Below are 19,038 nucleotides of genomic sequence, written 5' to 3' on the forward strand. Positions count from 1 at the left end.
ACGCAATTACCCACAAAGAAAAATTAAGTCCTATCCCCCAGTACCTCAGAATGAGACTTTTAGGGGTGAGCAAGCTGACACTCTAGTAGAGGAAACAGACAATAAACAAATGCATAATGTCAGGAGCAATAAATGCACTGAAAAAGAACTAAACAGTATAAGGGGACATGATAGACACTTGCTGGGATGACAGCAGAGGTTTGTGTGGGATGTGTTTTGTATAGGACATTTTCTGACTGAGGAGGTGACATTTGTGCAGAAAACTGAATGATATGAAAGAAAAAGACATGCAGATACCTGGGGGCATTCCAGACAGAAGCGCAAATTAAAAGACTGTTACTCTGGGGGAAAAATTGAAGTGTTTGAGAAACACCAGGAAATATGACCAGAACAGAGTGAGCAAGGGAGAGAGTAATAAATAGGAGATGAAGTCAGAGGGGGAGGTGGAGGCTAGATGATGAAAGCCTCTGTGCATCACAAAATCAGAGCCTTTTTCTTAAAGTTGTTTCTAAACCCAAGCAGGAGAATACAATGTAAAATAACAGTTAAGATTATAGATTCATCAGGATGCCTAGGTAGCTCAGTAGTTAAGCATCTGCCCTCGCCTCAGGTCATGATCCCAGGGTCCTGGATGGAGCCAGAGTCAGGCTTTATGCTTGGCAGTGAGTCGGCTTCTCCCTCTGCCACTCCCCCTGCTTGTGTGCTCGCTCTTGCGCTCTCTCTGTCAAGTAAATAAATAAAATCTTTAAAGAACAAACAAAACAATATGGGGGGGAAAAAAGAAGCCAGTAATGAGATTCCATAAGATCACCCTTGTCTGCATTACTTTCTTGGCAGTAATTACATTCTGTTGTCTTTCTATATGTGCACATATTCTAATTCATTCTTTTTAATAGCTGCATAGTCTTCTGGTACACATGTGTATTAGTTTCCTATTGCTGCTGTAACAAAATTAACCACAGATTTAGTGGCTTAAAACAACATAAATTTATTATTTTACGGTCCTGGAGATTAGAAGTCTGAAATGGCAGGTCTGCATTCCTTCTGCAGCCTCTAGGGAAGAATCACTTACTGCCTTTTCTAGTCTCTAGAGAATGCCCAAATTCCTGGCGTGTGGTCCCAAATCACTTCAGTCTCTATATATCACAATTGCCTTCTCCTCTCTGATTTCCTGCCACCTTCTTACAGAGACTTTTATGGTTACACTGGGCCTACTTGGCTAATCTAAGGTAATCGTCCCATTTCAATTTCCTTAGTATAATCACACCTGCAAAGTCCCTTTTGCTATATGAGGTAACATATTCTCAGGTTCCAGAGATTAGGACGTGGACATCTTGGCGGGGGAGGGGGTGTCACTATTCTGCCTCCCATGCATGTACCAAAACTTACATAATCAGTACTCGAATGACCAACATTGAGATTTTGTCTAGTTTTTCATCATTATAAACCATGTTGCAAGGAATATTTTTGGACTTGCATTTTTCACACTTACAGAAATGTACCCATTTGACAATGTCCTGGTATTGCACTGATAGTCAAAGGGTATGTGAATTTAAAATGTTGATAAACATTTTCAAATTCCTTTCTAAACCATGTGCATGGCTCAGTTGGTAGAGCATGCAACTCCTAATCTCAGGGTTATGAGTTCGATCCCCATGTTGGATGTAGAGATTACTTTACAAAATAAAATCTAAAATAAATAAATAAAATTAAATTAACCATGTGCATTAATTTTATTCCTATCAACTGTTTAGGAGAATGACTGCTTCTTTACACACCCCAACACAAAGTATTACCAAACTTTCAAATGTCGCTAATGTGCCAGGTGAAAAGTAGTACAATATACCACCAATTTCATTTGAAATTGAACAGTTTATTTAAATGAAGAATATGTAAATATTCTTCATTTTTATTTTTGCGAACTGCCTATTGTCTTTCTTTTTTATTGACGAATGACAGCCCTCCATCTATTATATACGTTGCAAATATTTTCCCTAGTTGGTCATTTGTGTTTTGACTTTGGGCAACACAGAAGTTTAGTTTCTACCCTGTCAGATTTACTAATCTTTTGCCATGTGGTTTTTAAGTGTTTTAAATATTTAAGAAAGGCCTTCTTCAAGAATGTTCAAAATTCTCCCATGTTTTCACCTGAGAGTGGGCATTTTAATTCTTATATCTTTTGGGGCACCTGGGTGGCTCAGTCAGTTGGGCCTCTGACTCTTGATTTTGACTCAAGTCATGATCTTGGGGTCCTGGGGTCAAGCCCGGGGTCAGGCTTCCCACTGGGCAGGGAGTCTGCTTGTCTCCCTCACCCTGCTTGCGCGTGCTCCCTCTCTTTCACATAAATAAATCTTAAAAAATAAATAGATTTTTATATCTTTTATCAAACTGGTGCACGTGTGTGTCCACGCACTTGAAGGGCGGGAGGAGGGCCCATTCGTTCCTTTCCAGGTGGTTAGCTAATTGTACCATGTTTATTACGTCTTAGACGATAGCCAGAGGAGAAAAGGGACTCAAAAGAGAAATGGTAAAAGATTCTGCGGGAGGTAATTCGGCGCGCGCACTAGCCCCTGCGGGGGGTAAAGCCCTCCCCCTCCCCCAGGGCAGCCAGCTTCCTGGCCTGCGACTCTGGGAAACCGGCGGAACGCAGGTGCGCGAGGGCCGGGAGCCGCACGAGCCCGGCCTCGGAGGACTGTACGGCAGCGGGGGAGCGGTTTGGCGGTTACACAGGGCCGCTCGGAGGCCGCCGCCGCGATGCTCCCCTCCTTGCAGGAATCTCTGGATGGGGATGAAAAGGAGCTAGAGAGCAGCGAGGAGGGAGGCTCTGCGGAGGAGCGGAGACTCGAGCCGCCGCCCAGCAGCCACTACTGTCTCTACAGCTACCGCGGAAGCAGGTGCAGCACCCACCGTCCCCGTGGCCCCGCCCCGGCCCGGCATCCCGGCCCCCCATGCCGGCCCCGCATCTCACCTCTGGCCGCTCGCAAAGGCCTTCTTCCCCGCTCCCAGCTATATAGTTTCTGGCCCTAAGGGCCCTCCTCGCCTCACGTCGTTCTTCCGGGCCACCGTCCTGGACTTTCGTGCCCCTCCTAAACCTCTGCGCTCCAACTGTCCCTCTCGACTTCTCAGCCCCTTCCTGTCGCCCCTGCCCTTTGGCGCAGCGCCTCGCACACTCATTAATGTCAATTTCCACCCCGTCCTTCCTGTCATTATCGCCCCGCTTTCTCCCATTAGCCCCACGCATCCACATGCCCCCCCGCCCCCGACTGTCCTCTGTTTTCGCTGCCTCCTTTTCCTCGGTCAGGGCAGATGTTCCTGGGGCTCTCTTGGAAAGTCTGGTTTTTAGAGGAAATTTCCTTGACTGTTGTGAATGTTTAATTTAACCTTTCCTCCGCCCCTTAGAAGGCCTGGAGAGAGAAGGGGTTCTTGTCCGCACCGTTTCATGGGTTCTCCCTGTCCTGAGGGTAGGCAATGGAGGATCCACGCACTTCTAACTTGCGACATTTTCGGTTGACTGTTCACTCCCACCCTACTTGCCGGCGGGGAGGGGGCCATACTGCACTTGAGTTAGAGCCCGTAACTGATAGCTGTATTGCTTTTGTGATGTGCAGATTGGCACAACAGCGAGGGGACAGTGATGATGGAAGCCCAAGCGGCACAAATGCAGAAACGCCCTCTGGTGATGATTTCAGGTACAAACAGCTCGACCCTAACCCACGGGTGTACTTTCATCTTCTGTGCATCACTGTCTTGTAGAGATCAGTGGGTGCCCTACTTCCCTTCAGCTTTCCCCGAGTCAAACCACCAAGCCCACCTGTCCCCTAGGAACCTCATCTGGATTTCCTCGTTAGTTCATTCAAGGCTGGGCTGATCCGAATACCGGCAGTGCCTCTGGTCTTAAGCCAAGGCAATCAATCTTAGGTCTTCGACTGGAGCTGCCTTAAACATTCAATGTCACACGGGTAGAAAGAAATCTAAAACGCTCCTTTTCCCCACCTTCAGTACCCTTTCAGAGCTCTATTGCTACACACTGGAATGTAAATTCTAGGACAGCAGAGATTGTTGTGTCTTTGGTCCATCGATATCTCCCTACCTGGCACCCTGAGTCAGGGTAGACAGTTAATACATATTTAGTAAATGAATGAATGCCTGAACCTTAACACTTGATGCGAAGTAGGGTATAATACAACAGTATGTTCACTGACTGGGTGGTGGATGATTTAAGGAATTTTTTAGGTGTTACAATAGCATTACGGTATTGTGAAAAGGAGGTAAGGTCAGTGGATTAGGGGTCCCGGTGGAGTCATCATACTAGAGAGAATGAGCTGGGAAGATAGGATTGTTTTAAGCTGTTGGATGAGGAAGATCGTGCTTGGAGACATACACACCTAGAAGCCTCCCCAGCAGGATTCCTATAAAAAGCTTTGTCAAATCCTTAAAAGAGCTCCTGGCTTTTAGTAATATTCTGCCTTACGAGGTGTGAATGTAGCAGTCCGCTGGTAAGGAACTTGTGTCTTTCATCTGTCCAGCCTCTCCTTGGTGGACACTAACCTGCCATCGGAAGTGGAGCCCGAGCTGCGCGGCTTCATTGCTAAGCGTCTTTCTAAGGGAGCAGTATTTGAAGGGCTGGGTAATGTTGCATCCGTGGAGCTGAGGTAAGTGTAAAATGTGCTGTGTCCTGAATTTTTATTTCTGAGCTGAATATGAGACGTGAGGAGAAATCGCAAAAGATCAGCTCCTACGAGACTCGCAAAGCTGGTCTTTGTTCCCTGGCAGCCTGAGCACTGGGTCTCACACACACACATCTGTGGAAGGGAATTAATCGAGTGGCCGGCTCTGCCACCGAAGTGTACTTATTTTAGTCTTGTACTTGGAAGAAAAGAGTTAGTTACCAAAACTAAAATTGTATACTTTACAGTTTGTGAAGTGCTTTCCCAAACTTTGATGCCATTCTCTCTAGCAAGGGGCAGTAGAGCAAGACGCTCTTACTTCCATTTTCAGATGAGCAAATAAACTCAAAGACATTAAGGTCACAAGGTTGGTCATATTGATGGAGTTCAGGCTTAATCATAGGTGTCCTCTGTTGACTTCCAGAAAGATTTCCATCACACCCCTTGATTGTAGTTCACTTTAGACTCGGATTTTGGCATCATTTCCCCTCAGGAGTATGAAGCCACAGCCCAAAGATAGAGCCCCAGGATTAACATGTCACATCTGCTGGAGCTTCAGTGATTCGTGAAGTCTGGGGGGAGAAAGAGAACATACTTATATTTATGTAACCATGGATATACCATAAACGACAATAAAATGTGCATGAGTTTTTCACATGAGAGGAAAACTCAAAGAATTGCCATGTTTGAAATTCCAGGTGCTGCTTTCACTAAAGTCCATAATGTACATGTTGATTTTCCTCTGCTGTTTCATGTAAGCCAAGGAGAAGTCTAGGAAGTTCTGACCTAGTTCGCAATCTAACAGTATTGCCAGATGAAGATGACGAGGGTTTGGAGTTGTCCATAAAACTAGATGCATGAGTTAGCAGAATAATACATTTTACTGTCTTGTCTGTTCTAGGATTCCAGATTACCGGGTCGGCTGTTATTACTGTCTTTTCCAACAAGAAAAACTGCTTCCTGAAGCAGCAACAGTGGACTCTGAACATAGCGCTTCAGAGTATGTGGTCTGTTTTTTAGGAGGGTCTGAAAAAGGACTTGAGCTATATCCTTTCTTTGGTCTTTGAGGATTTCAGGAAGGAAAACATGGGAAGCCAAGTGGAGGAGTATTCCTACCAACCTCCAAAGAGCTTTCCTACCCCTTCTAGACCTACTTCATTTCATCCCTTCGTACAACCAGTTTGTCTTGGCGTGTTGTAGAGTTTGCATCATTTGAAAAGATTTTATGTTTCCTGTTGAGAGATCACTGTCTCGATGCATCCTTTATTGCTTCCTTAAGAACGTACTTTCAGGCTTGAATTGGACAAATATATCCAAGGGCTGAAAAACAACATGAGCCGTGAGGTAAGATGATCGATTTAATTGGTAAGACTGAGATGATAAACACGCTGTAATTGCTGTGCTTATGACATCACACGGGTGGACACAAAGACCCCCAAATTCTAAAAATGTACTACTCTGTGGGCTAACAGGAAGGTGCTGGTTAAGGAAAGCAGGGAACGTAGTCCTGTAAGTGCTGTAAGTTTCACAAGACTGCTTCTCATGTTTTGTATCCAGGAAAAATTGAATCCATTAAATTCAGGGTATACGGTAACATGCCAGGGGAGGAAGAGCATGCTCTTTTCCCGATTTCTAGGCACATAAAACTTACGCTGTGGTCAGAGCTAATGTCCAGGAAGCCTCTGGCACCAAAGACATGCTGCTATACAATGGTATGACTGTCCTTGAACTCAACATCAGAGATTTGTAGAAAAATTCCATTTTTTTATTGGTTGATATTTCGTGAACTAGATACATCCATATTGGTTAAATTTTCCATTCCTTTCGGGGCGCCTGGGTGGCTCAGTCGTTAAGCGTCTGCCTTCGGCTCAGGGCGTGATCCCGGCGTTCTGGGATCAAGCCCCACGTCAGGCTCCTCTGCTGGGAGCCTGCTTCTTCCTCTCCCACTCCCCCTGCTTGTGTTCTCTCTCTCGCTGGCTGTCTCTCTCTCTGTCGAATAAATAAATAAAATCTTAAAAAAAAAAAATTTCCATCCCTTTAAAAAACTACACTTCAGCGTGTAGTAGTTGTTAAAGTCATAACTCTTCTAACTTTACTACCCATTACATGTGGTACCAATTCCTTTTACTTGTCATGTGCTTACAAGATCCTGTGGGAGAGGAAAGGCTAGCATTGGAGTAAGCCAGGGAAATGAGTCTAGGGGGAGCTGCTTTGCCAGAGTGGAGCTCTGCCACTAGTCCCCAGGGAGCAGCACAGCCTAGAAAGCCAGATGTGCTCGTGGCAGCATGTCTGACAGCTGGAGTGGGCTGGAGTGCTTTGATGAATTAGTGTGTGTCCTTCTCTGATCCTATTTGAATGCGAGTGAGCTGTCTCACTCCTTCAGCCATTCAGCAGGTGCTCTATAAGCTCATGCATGGATGTTTCAGGCACTGCCAAGTGCTGGGGCGACAAGGATTATTAAGAGAATATCTCCTGGGCACCTGGCTGGCTCAGTTAGTAGGGCACGCAACTCTTGATCTCGGGGTTGTGAGTTCGATCCCCACTTTGAGTGCAGGGATCACTTAAAAAGAAAATCTTAAAAAAAAAAATCTCCAACTAGTACACACAGTATGATAGGGGGAGATGGACATGTAAATGCCCAACTTCTCCCAGCAAAGAAATACCATGAAACCCTACTAATTCGGTCTCTTTATGTAACACATTTCTAAGTGTGTTTTTAAGAAATTCAGTACAGAATTAATCCCCACTCTGCTCAGGAAAGTTGTATCACAACTCCTTTTTTGAGTTGGTGGTGTTAGCTTAAAAAAAGGTGTCTATCCTCATTTTTTTAAAAGATTTTATTTATTTGAGAGAGAGAGCACGAGCAGGGCCAGAGGCCGAGGGAGAAGCAGACTCCCCACTGAGCAGGGAGTCCGACGACAGGCTCGATCCCAGGACCTTGGGATCATGACCTGAGCTGAAGGCAGACGCTCAACTGACTGAGCCACGCAGGTGCCCCTGTCCTGAGTTCTTTGCACTGTCAAGAGTATCATTAAGAAAATGTTAAGTCCACTAATGTGAAGGGTTATATTAAAGCAGACGATGTTCTTTCTTGATCTAGGAGAAGGGCCTGGAGAACCACATAAAATCTTACCTGAGCAGCTGGTTTGAGGATGTCGTATGCCCAATCCAAAGGGTGGTTCTTCTCTTTCAGGAGCAGCTTACCTTTCTGCTACATGCCGTAAGTATTGCCCAAACGAAAGCATTTCTTTAATCAAGAGTCAGTTTGCCAGAGTTTGGATTATTTAAAGACATACTCACTTTCTCTGAATACTACTCCTCCCCGCCCCCACCGAATATTCATTCAAACGATGCTTGCAATCAGAATAGACCATGCTCTGTTTACTGAGATCTAGAAAGTTCCATTACTCAGGTAGAATTGCAAATACTAAATCTTCCTAATAGGATAAAACATTATTATTATTTTCAGTAGGTTCCACGACCAGCTTGAGTGGGGCTTAAACTCATAACCCTGAGATCAAGACCTGAGCTGAGATCAAGAGTCTGACCCTTAACTGACTGAGCCAGCCCCTAGGATAAAACATTTTTAAATAATACTTTTGAAGTGATCTGGGAGAGGCACAATTTTCAAAACAATTTGAGAAGGAAAACAAAACTCCAAAGTGATTTTTAACTATATAAAAAGTCCATATAGGGGTGCCTGGCTGGCTCAGTCAGTAGAGCATGCAACTCTTGATCTTGGGGTCATAAGTTCAAGCTCCACATTGTGAGTAGAGATTACTTAAAAAATGTCCAGATAAAAAATGAAAAATTCATGAAAATATCCAGACAATGGGGGAAGGCTAGAGTGTATGGCCAGGCTTTTATTTAAATAGGTGGTAGGTAAATTCAGCTTCGACTGGATGGTCCCATGAGACCAGGGTGGTAAAGGCAGGTTTTAGGCTATCAGTGGGCAGCCTCTGAACAAGGCTCTGGAGAGCTCCTGGGTAGTGCCCATCAAGAATGGTCCAGTGTGGTGGTTATTGGGGAAGCTGACGTTTAGTGTCGAGTAGCTGCTCAATAAGGAAAACTCTTATCAATGAATCCCTGTATCAGTTAGGCTTTATTTTTCTCTCATAGGCTCTGAGTTATACTCCTGTTGAAGTTAAGGAATCAGATGAAAAAACAAAGAGAGACATTAACAGGTAAAGAAGAGTTTTGCAAGGAGGGAACCTTTTCCACAGCAAGCCTGATATTACATTTTCAACCCCCCCGCCAGTACAGAACGCATTTGCTTTCTGCCTCCTATCCTGCAATACCGTTTGTGGAAAAGAACTTGTATATGTGTGGCAGGTTTCTGAGTGTGGCCAGTCTTCAAGGCCTCATTCACGAAGGCACCATGACGTCCTTGTGCATGGCCATGACCGAGGAGCTGCATAAATCTGTGGTCATCGATTGCAGCGGCCCCCAGCCTCAGTTCTACAATGCAGGTGAGCCACAGCCCGAGGCAGCCCTCCTGGCTCTGCTGTGAGTGTCCGTGTTTGCACAGAGAACACATGATACACACTTAGCCCTCCTGCCTTATACCCTTGCACCTGTTTATCTCACACTCACCAAAAACAGTATCAATTCTAGAACCACGGAAATCCCATCATGCCCAGCAATTCCACTCCTGTGTCTATAGAGAAGCTCTTGTATGTGTACGTAAGGAGACAAGTACAGAAATAGTCATAAAGGTATTGTTTGAAATAGTGAAAAAGCCATTAAAGAAAAACACAAAGTTTTAACGTATGTAAAGTAATACTATATAAGCCTTAGAGATTAAAAAAAAAAAAAGTACGGACAAAAGTTGAAAGAAATACGTGGCTATGATAATCCTTTCCGATAGGAAAGGAGAGGGCTGTGATGGGGAAGACGCACTCAGGGCTTCAACCATTTGCTATTTCTTAGCCAGGTGGTGAGTAGACTATTTTTTCAGACCGTTATAGAAGTCTTAAATAATTCACTGTAAGCGGGGCCCCAGGGTGGCTCAGTCGGTTGAACATCCGACTCTTGATTTTGGCTCAGGTCACGATCTCAGGATCCTGGGAGCCAGCCCTGTGTCTGGCTCCTTGCTCATCAGGGAGTCTGCTTGAGATTCTCTTCCTGTCTCTCTGCCACTCCCCCCATTTGTGCATGCTCGCTCTTTCTCTCTCTCAAATAAATAAATCTTTAAAAAAAATTCACTGTGTTTTTACCGAGAAAGAAAGAAAATCACGATGGATACACGTGGTATAAACCTGAAACTAAGAAGTTACATGTCAATTACACTTCCGTTAAAAATAAATAAAAATGAATAGAAAGAATAAATGTCTTATGCTTTGTAGGATTTCGGTTTTATTTATTTAATTTTTCTAAAATACTTCATAGGAAGCAACCGGTTTTGTGAGGACTGGATGCAGGCTTTTTTGAACGGCACTGAAGGAGGTAACCCTTTTCTTTTTCGACAAGTACTGGAGAACTTTAAACTAAAGGTAATTAATTGGCTATGTGCCAAATGCCACATATCATTTTTGTCTGAATTTTAGTACCAGTGACAGAGTAACACATCTGCTTTACAGCTGTGATTCTATTAAATAAATAGGACGTTCGCAAAACTAGAATCCCCAGAAGGCATTTACTTCATTTATATTTTCCAGGAGCTTCTGCATATTTATCATTGCATTTCCAATTAATTGGGTCGAATGCTTGCTTGTATCTCAGGGACATCAGTCTTCTGATTTGTGATGTATCTTAGTTGGAAAGCACCAAAAAAAAAAAAATAGTTCAGTGCCTAAGGGTTCAAAATTCTGATGGGGAGGAGTGTTGTTACTTTATTTAGGAGATTTTAAAAGTATTTTTCCTTTATGTAAGAGATAGTGTTCTCCCAAGGGCAAAGCAATATTAGCAATAAGAATGATGGAAATATTGAAAATAAAAAGCAAATATCTTGGCACCATATGTCAAGCTCTCAGCTGGATAGGAGATATTTTTCAGGCTTCATTATTATCTCACTAAACACATATTTAACTGGGTAATCTTTTTCTAGGCCATACAAGACACAAATAATTTGAAGAGATTTATCCGACAGGCAGAAATGAATCATTATGCTTTGTTTAAATGTTACATGTTCCTAAAGAACTGTGGTAGTGGAGACATTCTTTTGAAGATTGTTAAAGTGGAACACGAAGAAATGCCTGAAGCCAAAAACGTGGTGGCTGTCCTCGAAGAATTTATGAAAGAAGCTCTTGCCCAAAGTTCCTGAACACACATTTTGAGATAATTGTATTGTGAAGTTGTACATTCAAGCCTTGGTGTTGACACTGCGGTCGTTCTGTCATAGGATTGCTACTTAAGACTAATTCAGACACATTCTAGATCTCTTCATTTTGTACTTTTAAAAATTTAACTTACTTAGACCTAAAAATCTGAGGACCATTTTCACCGAGTCTTAGAATGTGTGTTAGAGTCGTGGAATTTTAGTACTGCTCAATTCTAGACCCCATAAATTCTAGACTTCAGGGGGTTGATGCTCAGAAATCTTGAAAGGTAATTTTGTGGCTTCTCTGAGGAGTTGGCTGCAGTGTTTAGCAATTTTTCCTCCCAGAAAAATTGAATATACTCCTTTCTCAATGTACTGTAGCTTCTTTAAAAAAAGATGTCCTCCTAGTCTCAGGACGGGTTAGCACCGCAACCCCATTTCAGAGACAGATCTGTGCATCCCGTGGGTGCTTGGATCGATTTTTTTTCTGTCTGATTATGGCATGGATGACAAAGCCAGCTTTTAAGTCAATACACAAATCATGAGTGTGTAAGAAATTAAATGAGCTTTAAAACTAGATGCACTAGCTTCAAGACAAAACATCGTCTCTGACAGAAAGCTACTGCAGAAGTGGCCCCCAGCCCCTTTCTTCATTCATTTGTTCACAGGTATTTGTCAAGAGCCTGTATTTTCTTTTCTTTTTTTCTATTGAAAACGCTCGAGTTTTTAAACCGAGTGTTAAAAAAGAAACAAAGTACATAAATTCTACAAGCAAACTAACATAAAGAATGCAAACAAACAGATTCTTCATATCAGAGTTACTCATTGATTTCAGTTTTTTGTGTATTTGTTACAAGCCTCATATTGTTCTGCACCGAATCAATGGAACGTGTCCTCAGCTCGAGCCATTTATAATTCCCGTGGAAGCCAGTCGTAGCTACACACGTGATGCAGTTTGTTCTGCAAAGCTCTTTAATAAATCCATTTGATAATGATTTCTGTTTAGAAGATCAGAAGTCTTCTCACTGCCCTCAGGACGCTCAGAGGAACACAAGCCCGTAAAAACCCTCTCCTAAACTCATACGTCAGTGCTGAGTTTTAACTTTTAAAATGACTGACAATGGCCTGATGCTTTCTCGTCTACAGAAGTCTGGGGACATGACTCACCAAGCCATTTCTCTTCCTTTAATGAGAAATACAATTCAGGATCTTCATAAAGGCTCTCATATGGTTTTAAATTTTAATAACTTGGATTGTAGGCAGTGTAGAAAACAAAATCCAAATAGCATTTTTTATAGCATTAAATTCAGAATGACTATGGGAAATAAGCAATTCAAAGGCACTACCCTTGAATCTGACTTTTTCTAATGTACTTGGTTGCTCATTTAGAAATCAATTTTTTTTAATGGACAACATTAGGACATCAACATTTGGAGTCTAAAGAACATATTTTTCATTTTCAAATTCACATATCTTTCAACAGTCCATGATGTAAATGGCATTTAAAAGTGAATGTGTTACCTGCTTCAAGCCATTTATGGATATAGTCAAGGTGTAATTAGATATTCCTTACATGTGCTTTTATATATATATTTTGTGATGCAGGCTCACTACAGTACACAGTTGTGTACCATACAGTCCTATTTTACAAGTCCGTGGCAAACTATCACTATTGTAGGCAAGGAAAATGGTGACATAGAATCAAGTGTCTTGTTGGCCATGAGGAAAAACCCAGAGAGCTCATGACCAGAAAATGTACTGTATTCAAATTTTAATAAGCTAATGTATTAACTTTTAAAGTTTTAAAAAGGATTTGTTCAAGTGTGGAATCCACTTATGTATTGTGTGCTCAACACACAGAGGAAATATGTTTGTCATGTATCAAAAATGGCCTCATTTTAATTGTAATTATATTTGTAATAATAATAAACCAATTTAGCTTCTCAAGAGTCATTTTTATTTCACTAGTTCCATTCTCAAGGCTGACATTTTTATTAAAGCACGACAAGTTTAGGGGGGGAGATTATACTTCTTATGCTAAGGACTTTGTTGAAGAGAATCACCTCACCTGCTGGAATACGCATTTCCGCACCTGCAGGAGGCGACAGGCGGGGTGTGAGGGCAATTTCCCTCACTATGTTTTATTCATTGTCCAGGGAAGTTACACCTGTAGAACTCAACCCAAGTCACTTCCCTTCACTCTCATTCATTATTAAGGGCGTGCTTACACCAGATGCTAGGAAAGCCTGCAGGCATCCGGGAAATAAGACGAGGACCACATTTTCCTAACCATGTGTCTTTTCAGTCATGGAGAGTCCCCCCCCACCCCAACACACGCACCCCGGCGTCGATGAAGTCTTTCCTCTTGGAGGTCTAAGAGGACAGCTCCAGTTCTGCAACTGCTAAACTTCTTAAATGTGTCACAGACTTCAGATCCTTCTGAGTTGGCATAAATGCTAGATCCCAGAAGTCGGGGGTGGTAGGGAGCGGCAATGAATTCACAGCTGTGGATTTTCTTGTAAACTATTCTAGGAGGGCTGATAAAGCAGAGACCCTGTTAAGTGAGCACTCAATGAATGTTCCAAGGTCCATTACTGTTACTAAAGCAGTGAGACTGCATCTTGAAACGGACACCCTGGCCCTTCTACAGGTTTCGTGCCCGTAAAGTCCCATACAAACAGCCGAGGGGTGAGAGCGTGAACTTGGGAACCACAGTGCGAATCCGTCTATGCCACGAGGTCCCCGTGAGACACTACGCGTCTCTCAGCCTGCACCTCACGTAAACATGGGCATATTGATACCCACCTCACACCAAGTAGCTGTGCACTAAACGAGGATAATCTACGGAAAATGCCTCACACAATGCCCAGCACATACGAAGTCATCAGTAAGTTGTCTTCACAGTTACCTTATCACCGGTAAATGTCTCACAAAGTCATCGAAGAATCAGACTCTGGCAGGAGCGAGGAACCAGAAAAGTCAAGGGGGCAGAGAGAGGAGGCCCAAGGCGAAGCTAGCTAAACGGCTTCTGGCTGTCCAGGGAGCTTGCCCCTAAGCACCTCGGCGACTGGAGCCTGGAACTGAGCCCTGAGGTCCCGATTCTCCCTCCAGGGAAGTTCCATAGCCACCGTGAAACGGAAATGAGTTCTTTGACCTTGAACCTGAGCTGTACTCTCAAATTTGTTCTGGGATGAGTTCTGCAGCTTTTAGCAATGTTTTTCAATGACCTACAGGAAACCAATGTGACAGAACATTAAGGAAAACAGCTCCCATGCTGAATTTAACAGGATCGTTTAATCCCTGAACGAAATTTAACGGTAATGAGTGGCAAACCCACGTACGCTGCTATCAGTTTAGAAAAGCTGGAGAAAACACTTCACTTTCTCAGACTGCAGCCATTCAAACCCATTTGATTATGAAACTTACCAAGCACTACACTTGACCATTTACGCCCCTCTTGTTCTCCCCTTCTGTATGTGAACTATGTACTTTCACCCTGAGAACATTCCTATCCCTTCCTCAAGATCCAGGTGTTGACTGCTCCTAGAAAGACCTAAAGAATAGACTATTGGGGTAAAGAAGGAAGTTCCTAGATATTTCAAAGATCACTCCAATAACAGTAGTCAAAATATTAGTCTCCCGTCAGAGTATAGGGTAAGAGGAAGACGGGGCGCCCAGCAGGACACCTGGCACAAATGTTCTTGACCTGAAGCTATGGACCAGTTTCCTTATTCACAGACCACCTCCCCCCTCCACATTGTACACAGAATCATTCACTTTTAGAGCAAGAGAAAGCACAGCTTTCATCAACCACTCAAAAGAGTTCAGTAATTTAAGAACAGTTAAGAGCCACCGAGCCAGAAACACCAGCACCAAGCCCCGACTCCCAGAGCTGTGATGTCTGTACATCAGGGGCCCAGCGCTACTGCTGTCCACCGCCTCCCCCCTCCCCAACCCACACAGAGATGAAACAGGCTCCCAGTGCTTGCCCTTCAGGTCACTTCCCGAGTCACCGATGGCTTTAAAAAAAAATCTTTAATGGAATCTGTGTTCAAATAATATGTTACAACAAAAATATACAGAATGTACACAATACAAAAATATTTAGAAACAAACATTGCAGCTTGTGTTTCCCTTTGTTTCCCACTGACTCAAGTCCTGGGGGTGGGGGGTGGAAATTCAGTGTTGGGCACTGTTTTGTTAAGGCAGAGGAGTATCCGTGCTTGCTGGCCAGCCCCGGGAGCCACAGGAAGGATGCCAGGAAAGGGCTTCCACTGCACCCGGGAATCTGCATTATTCGCAAACGAAATTGGACCCTGGGGGAAGACCTGGGTTTGGTGAGCAAGGACTCCCCTAATCCTCTGGGTAAGAAGGGTCCTCGTGGAAATGGAGCGTCCTATTAGCTGGCAAAAACGCCTCATTAGGGAGCTTTTCCTAATTAAAAAAAATGAATGACTAATGGTGTCATTAAAGCCAAATTTCTCCCTTGAAGATCTGTTTTCCCTTCCCTAGTTTCTGTGAGTCCTCTTCCGTTTAACGAGCGAGCAAATCTATGGCTGCTGTTTGGGGAATCCCCAGCTTTCAGTCTCTGTATCCCGTGGATGCAAGGCCAGCCACCCTCCACGGCCCCAAGAGGCACGCCGGGCCGCTGGCTGTACCAGCCCAGGGAGGAGGGATGACGGCGACGTGCCGCTGGCAGGGTGTGGGGGGCGACGGTGCACAGACGGGCTGAGGAGAAAGCCAGACACCCAAACGGAAACCTTTCTTACCAGACAGTGATCTCTGGCCCTGGTTTGGAGACCTGGGTTGCATGGAGTGACCGTGGACCCCACTGGGTGGCCCTGCTCGGAGCTGATGGTTGGGCGAGGGTGGGGAGGTGGGTGTGAAGCAGACCAAGGAACTTGTGGGTTCCTTTTGGACCCTGCTGACAGGGAACGGCTGGGGCTGGTGGCCTGAGATAAGATGAGGCTCCCTTGGTGGGTCTGAGACAGGATGGCAGATGGGATTTTCGCCTCAGGCAGTCCTCCCTGGCAGCAAGCTCCCATCTGCAGCCCTGAGGGTACTGGGTGCTTCTCTGAGGCCTTTCTAGAGTCTTCTGGTTCACAGTCTTCTCACCCCTGCGAGAGGGAGACCCCTCTCCAGGCTGCCTCAGACGAAGGCAGGGGGGACTCTCCACTCCCACCACCCACAACCCAGAGCACCCGGGGGCCTGGGGGGATCCCTGCCCCCCCCCGGAGAGCACCGCCTGCCTCTGCTCCTCCAGGGAGGGACAGCACCACCCAGGTTTCGGGGGCTGCAGCCCACGGCAGGGCCCCCCTCTCCATCCTTACCCAAATCCTCTCAGGCCCCAGTTCCAACTTGCTCTCCTCTCCTAGGAAGCGGACTCTTCCAGCTACACCCTTCCCTCAGTGGGGCAGAGACAGGCTGGCAGGGGACAGACAAGATACCCCAGGGTGACACAGCTCAGCCACCGATCTGGGCCTGTGCCAACTCAGCCTGGCAGTCCTCAGTACTGTGCTGGCACGAGGGCGGCACGACCTCAGGAGCCCCGTGCGGGGACCAGGACAATCTATTTAGCACCAGGCAAAGACGGGGAAGGGCTTGGCATAGCCTGGGGCTGCATGGAGACCCTGCCCAGTCACGTGTGATCACTGAGGACAGGAAGCCACAGTGGCCCAGGACCGCTAACTGCCTGGCCCGGCTGACTCCAGACTAAGCTCCTGCTCCCGCCCCTCAGGGACCCAGTCCCTGTGCCTCCCGGACTGGAGTTCTTTGTCTCTCTGGGTTGTCAGTGGTTGGGAATTCCAAGAGCAGAACACAGGGAATCACATATTTTTCAAAGGCCATCCTCCCCTCCCCCTCTATTCAGGGCCCCCATCAGCTCCGGCTCAGAAGTCATTCCCTTAGCCTGGTTTTCCCACTTGGGCCATGGGGGGTGGGGGTGAACCTGACAATAACCAAGTTCCCTCCAAGCCCTGAGCACCTGAGCCTGTGGGCTGCCCTCACTTCTGGCCCTCATCCAAATACCCGACAATTCTCTAGAAGCAGTTTTCCCCTAAACTGGAATTCCTTTACTACAGACTTCTGTCTGCCCTACTCAGTAGACACACGGCTTCAATATTCCTGCCCCAGCCTCTCTTACACCCCAAAGCTCCTTCCCTCCTCAGGAAAACAGAACAGAACCATCTCAGATGCGAAGGTCATTCCAGAGGGAAGCAAGAAGGGAGCTTGGCAAAGGCCAACCGCGGCACCCTGAGCGTCCCTGGGAGGGCCCAAGGTCTCCCTCCACCGCAGACAAGTCTCCAACTGGTCAGTGGCTCTCGGGGAGATGCCTGGAAAGGATGAGGAATAGGAAGGAAGGGGTAGCTGGGCTGAAAGCCAGATCCTCAGGGGTCACACCCTCCCACCGCTCTGCGCCTATTTCCCTCTCACACAGACCCTTCCACACACCCCCACGCCCCCTACGGGCTTCCTCTGCAGCCTCTGACTTGCCTCACGTTCTTCCCACGGCATCTCCTACCATCCCATGGGTGTCCTCACCCGCCAAACCACACACCCACACACGCACAAACACACACACACATATACACACACACATCCCCATGACCAAAGGGGAGGCAATGTAGGGTCAGGGCAATGGAAGGGAAGGAAAAGGCTCTAAAAACAAGGCAGGGCATGGGACACTGGGGCACCGATGTGAGATGTCAGCATTCTGGGAGACAGGGAGGGAGAAATCCAAAGCCGGCACTGGGCCTCGCCTCGGGTAGCGCTTGGGATGAAGTTTATTCCCTCCTGCTTGGGTTTCTCTGGCTGGATACCCCCAGGGCAAGGGTGAGGACTGGAGTTACAGCAGCTCCCTCCTCCGCCTGCCCCAGGCGCTAGAGGCCATGCCCCAGTGCCCACCGCCAGGAGGGCACCCTGGGCTCTCCTGAACCAAACCCAACCTGTCCACCGCCAGGCCCTCCTCCGCTCCAGAGCTCCAAACCCAACAGCTGGACAGCGGACATTTCCCGGCCTGTAACTGTATCTCTGCGCTGGCCAGGGGCCTGCCTGGCTACCCTCCCCTCGGAGCTTCCTGACGTCTCAGGGTGGGGATGAGGGGAGGAGACTGCGGTTCAGTCTGCGACAAGGGAGGTGTCCCCTGAACACACAGAACAAGCCCAGCCCCAGGGGAGGGCTGCTCTCACCCCACCCCTTTGCCCTGGCCCGCCGTCCTCAGAAGAGTCTAGAAAAACAATGGTAGCCACGTCCAACTCATCCAGCAGGCGCCTTTCAGAAAAGAGGCCCCATTGTCCAAACCCGGACACCAACATCACCACGGCCCAGCATCTCGTCCTCTCCGCCCCGGCCTCACGGAGCTGGTGCCCAGAGCAAGAACGTACATGCTCCTTCCTGCTGCTGCTCAGCGCCCCCCTCCCCGACCTCGGTCCCCCAGCGCCTTAAGGAGGGGGTGGCAGCTTTAAGTCCAGCAGGGTGTAGGCGAAGATATTCCAGAAGACAGCGAACAGCACGAAGACCGTGTACATGGCCACAAAAATCCACCACAGCGACTGGTCCTGCAGCCTCTGCTCATAGTTCCTCAAGACCACCACGCCCAGGGTGATGCCCACAGCCACGCCGCCCAGGTGCGCCACAAAGCTCGGGTGAGGGCACGGCGGGTAGGCCGAGGGGTGGAACCGGAGCCACACGGCCCGCCCAAACTCCATGCTCACTGCAAGGGGAGGAAGCACAGAGAAGTCACAGGAGGGCCGCTGGGGGCAGGGGCGGAGGGAGAGGCCTGGCACGCCATCCATCCACCTGGCCACCCACTCACCCACCCGTGAATTCACTCACTCCCCACTAGGCCGAGCACTGTTTGTTCCCGGCCCTGCAGATACGGGAGTGAAAGACAGACAAAGCCCTGTTCTCACACGGCTTACAGATCTGGCAATCGGCCAGCATCAATGACATACCTCGGATAATTTCAGTAAGAAAAATTATAGGGGGTAAAAAAGATAGGTAATTTTAAATCAATGCTGGGTGTAAGGAGGGGGTTTCTTTAGTTTGGGGAATCAGGCAAGATCTCCCTAGAGATGTGAAATGTGAGCAGAGACGTGACTGTCAAGAGAAGAC

At 46.6% G+C, this 19,038-nt stretch overlaps 2 protein-coding genes across 2 annotated transcripts in view; one reads left to right on the forward strand and one right to left on the reverse strand.

Annotated features, from left to right (window-relative positions):
• The first annotated feature begins 2,684 nt into the window (after nucleotides 1–2,684).
• C23H17orf75 (chromosome 23 C17orf75 homolog) lies at nucleotides 2,685–12,873 on the forward strand. Its single transcript, XM_045773375.2, is given in 11 exon segments — nucleotides 2,685–2,894; nucleotides 3,609–3,689; nucleotides 4,527–4,652; nucleotides 5,569–5,712; nucleotides 5,954–6,011; nucleotides 7,768–7,887; nucleotides 8,787–8,851; nucleotides 9,000–9,136; nucleotides 10,056–10,159; nucleotides 10,714–10,821; nucleotides 10,824–12,873. Coding segments are annotated over 11 exon segments (1,101 nt in total). The 5' UTR covers nucleotides 2,685–2,754; the 3' UTR covers nucleotides 10,842–12,873.
• Nucleotides 12,874–14,948: 2,075 nt separating this feature from the next.
• The window catches only part of RHBDL3 (rhomboid like 3), a 47,904-nt gene continuing 43,814 nt past the window's right edge, over nucleotides 14,949–19,038 (reverse strand). The window contains exon 10 of the mRNA XM_087854620.1: nucleotides 14,949–18,637. Within this exon, the coding sequence (XP_087710746.1) occupies nucleotides 18,366–18,637 (272 nt within the window). The 3' untranslated portion in view covers nucleotides 14,949–18,365. The remainder of the gene's footprint in view (nucleotides 18,638–19,038) is intronic.

The sequence above is a fragment of the Ursus americanus genome, chromosome 23 (genome assembly GCF_024610735.1).
Source record: "Ursus americanus isolate L20-20 chromosome 23, mUrsAme1.1.p, whole genome shotgun sequence".
Taxonomy (NCBI): Eukaryota; Metazoa; Chordata; class Mammalia; order Carnivora; family Ursidae; genus Ursus; species Ursus americanus.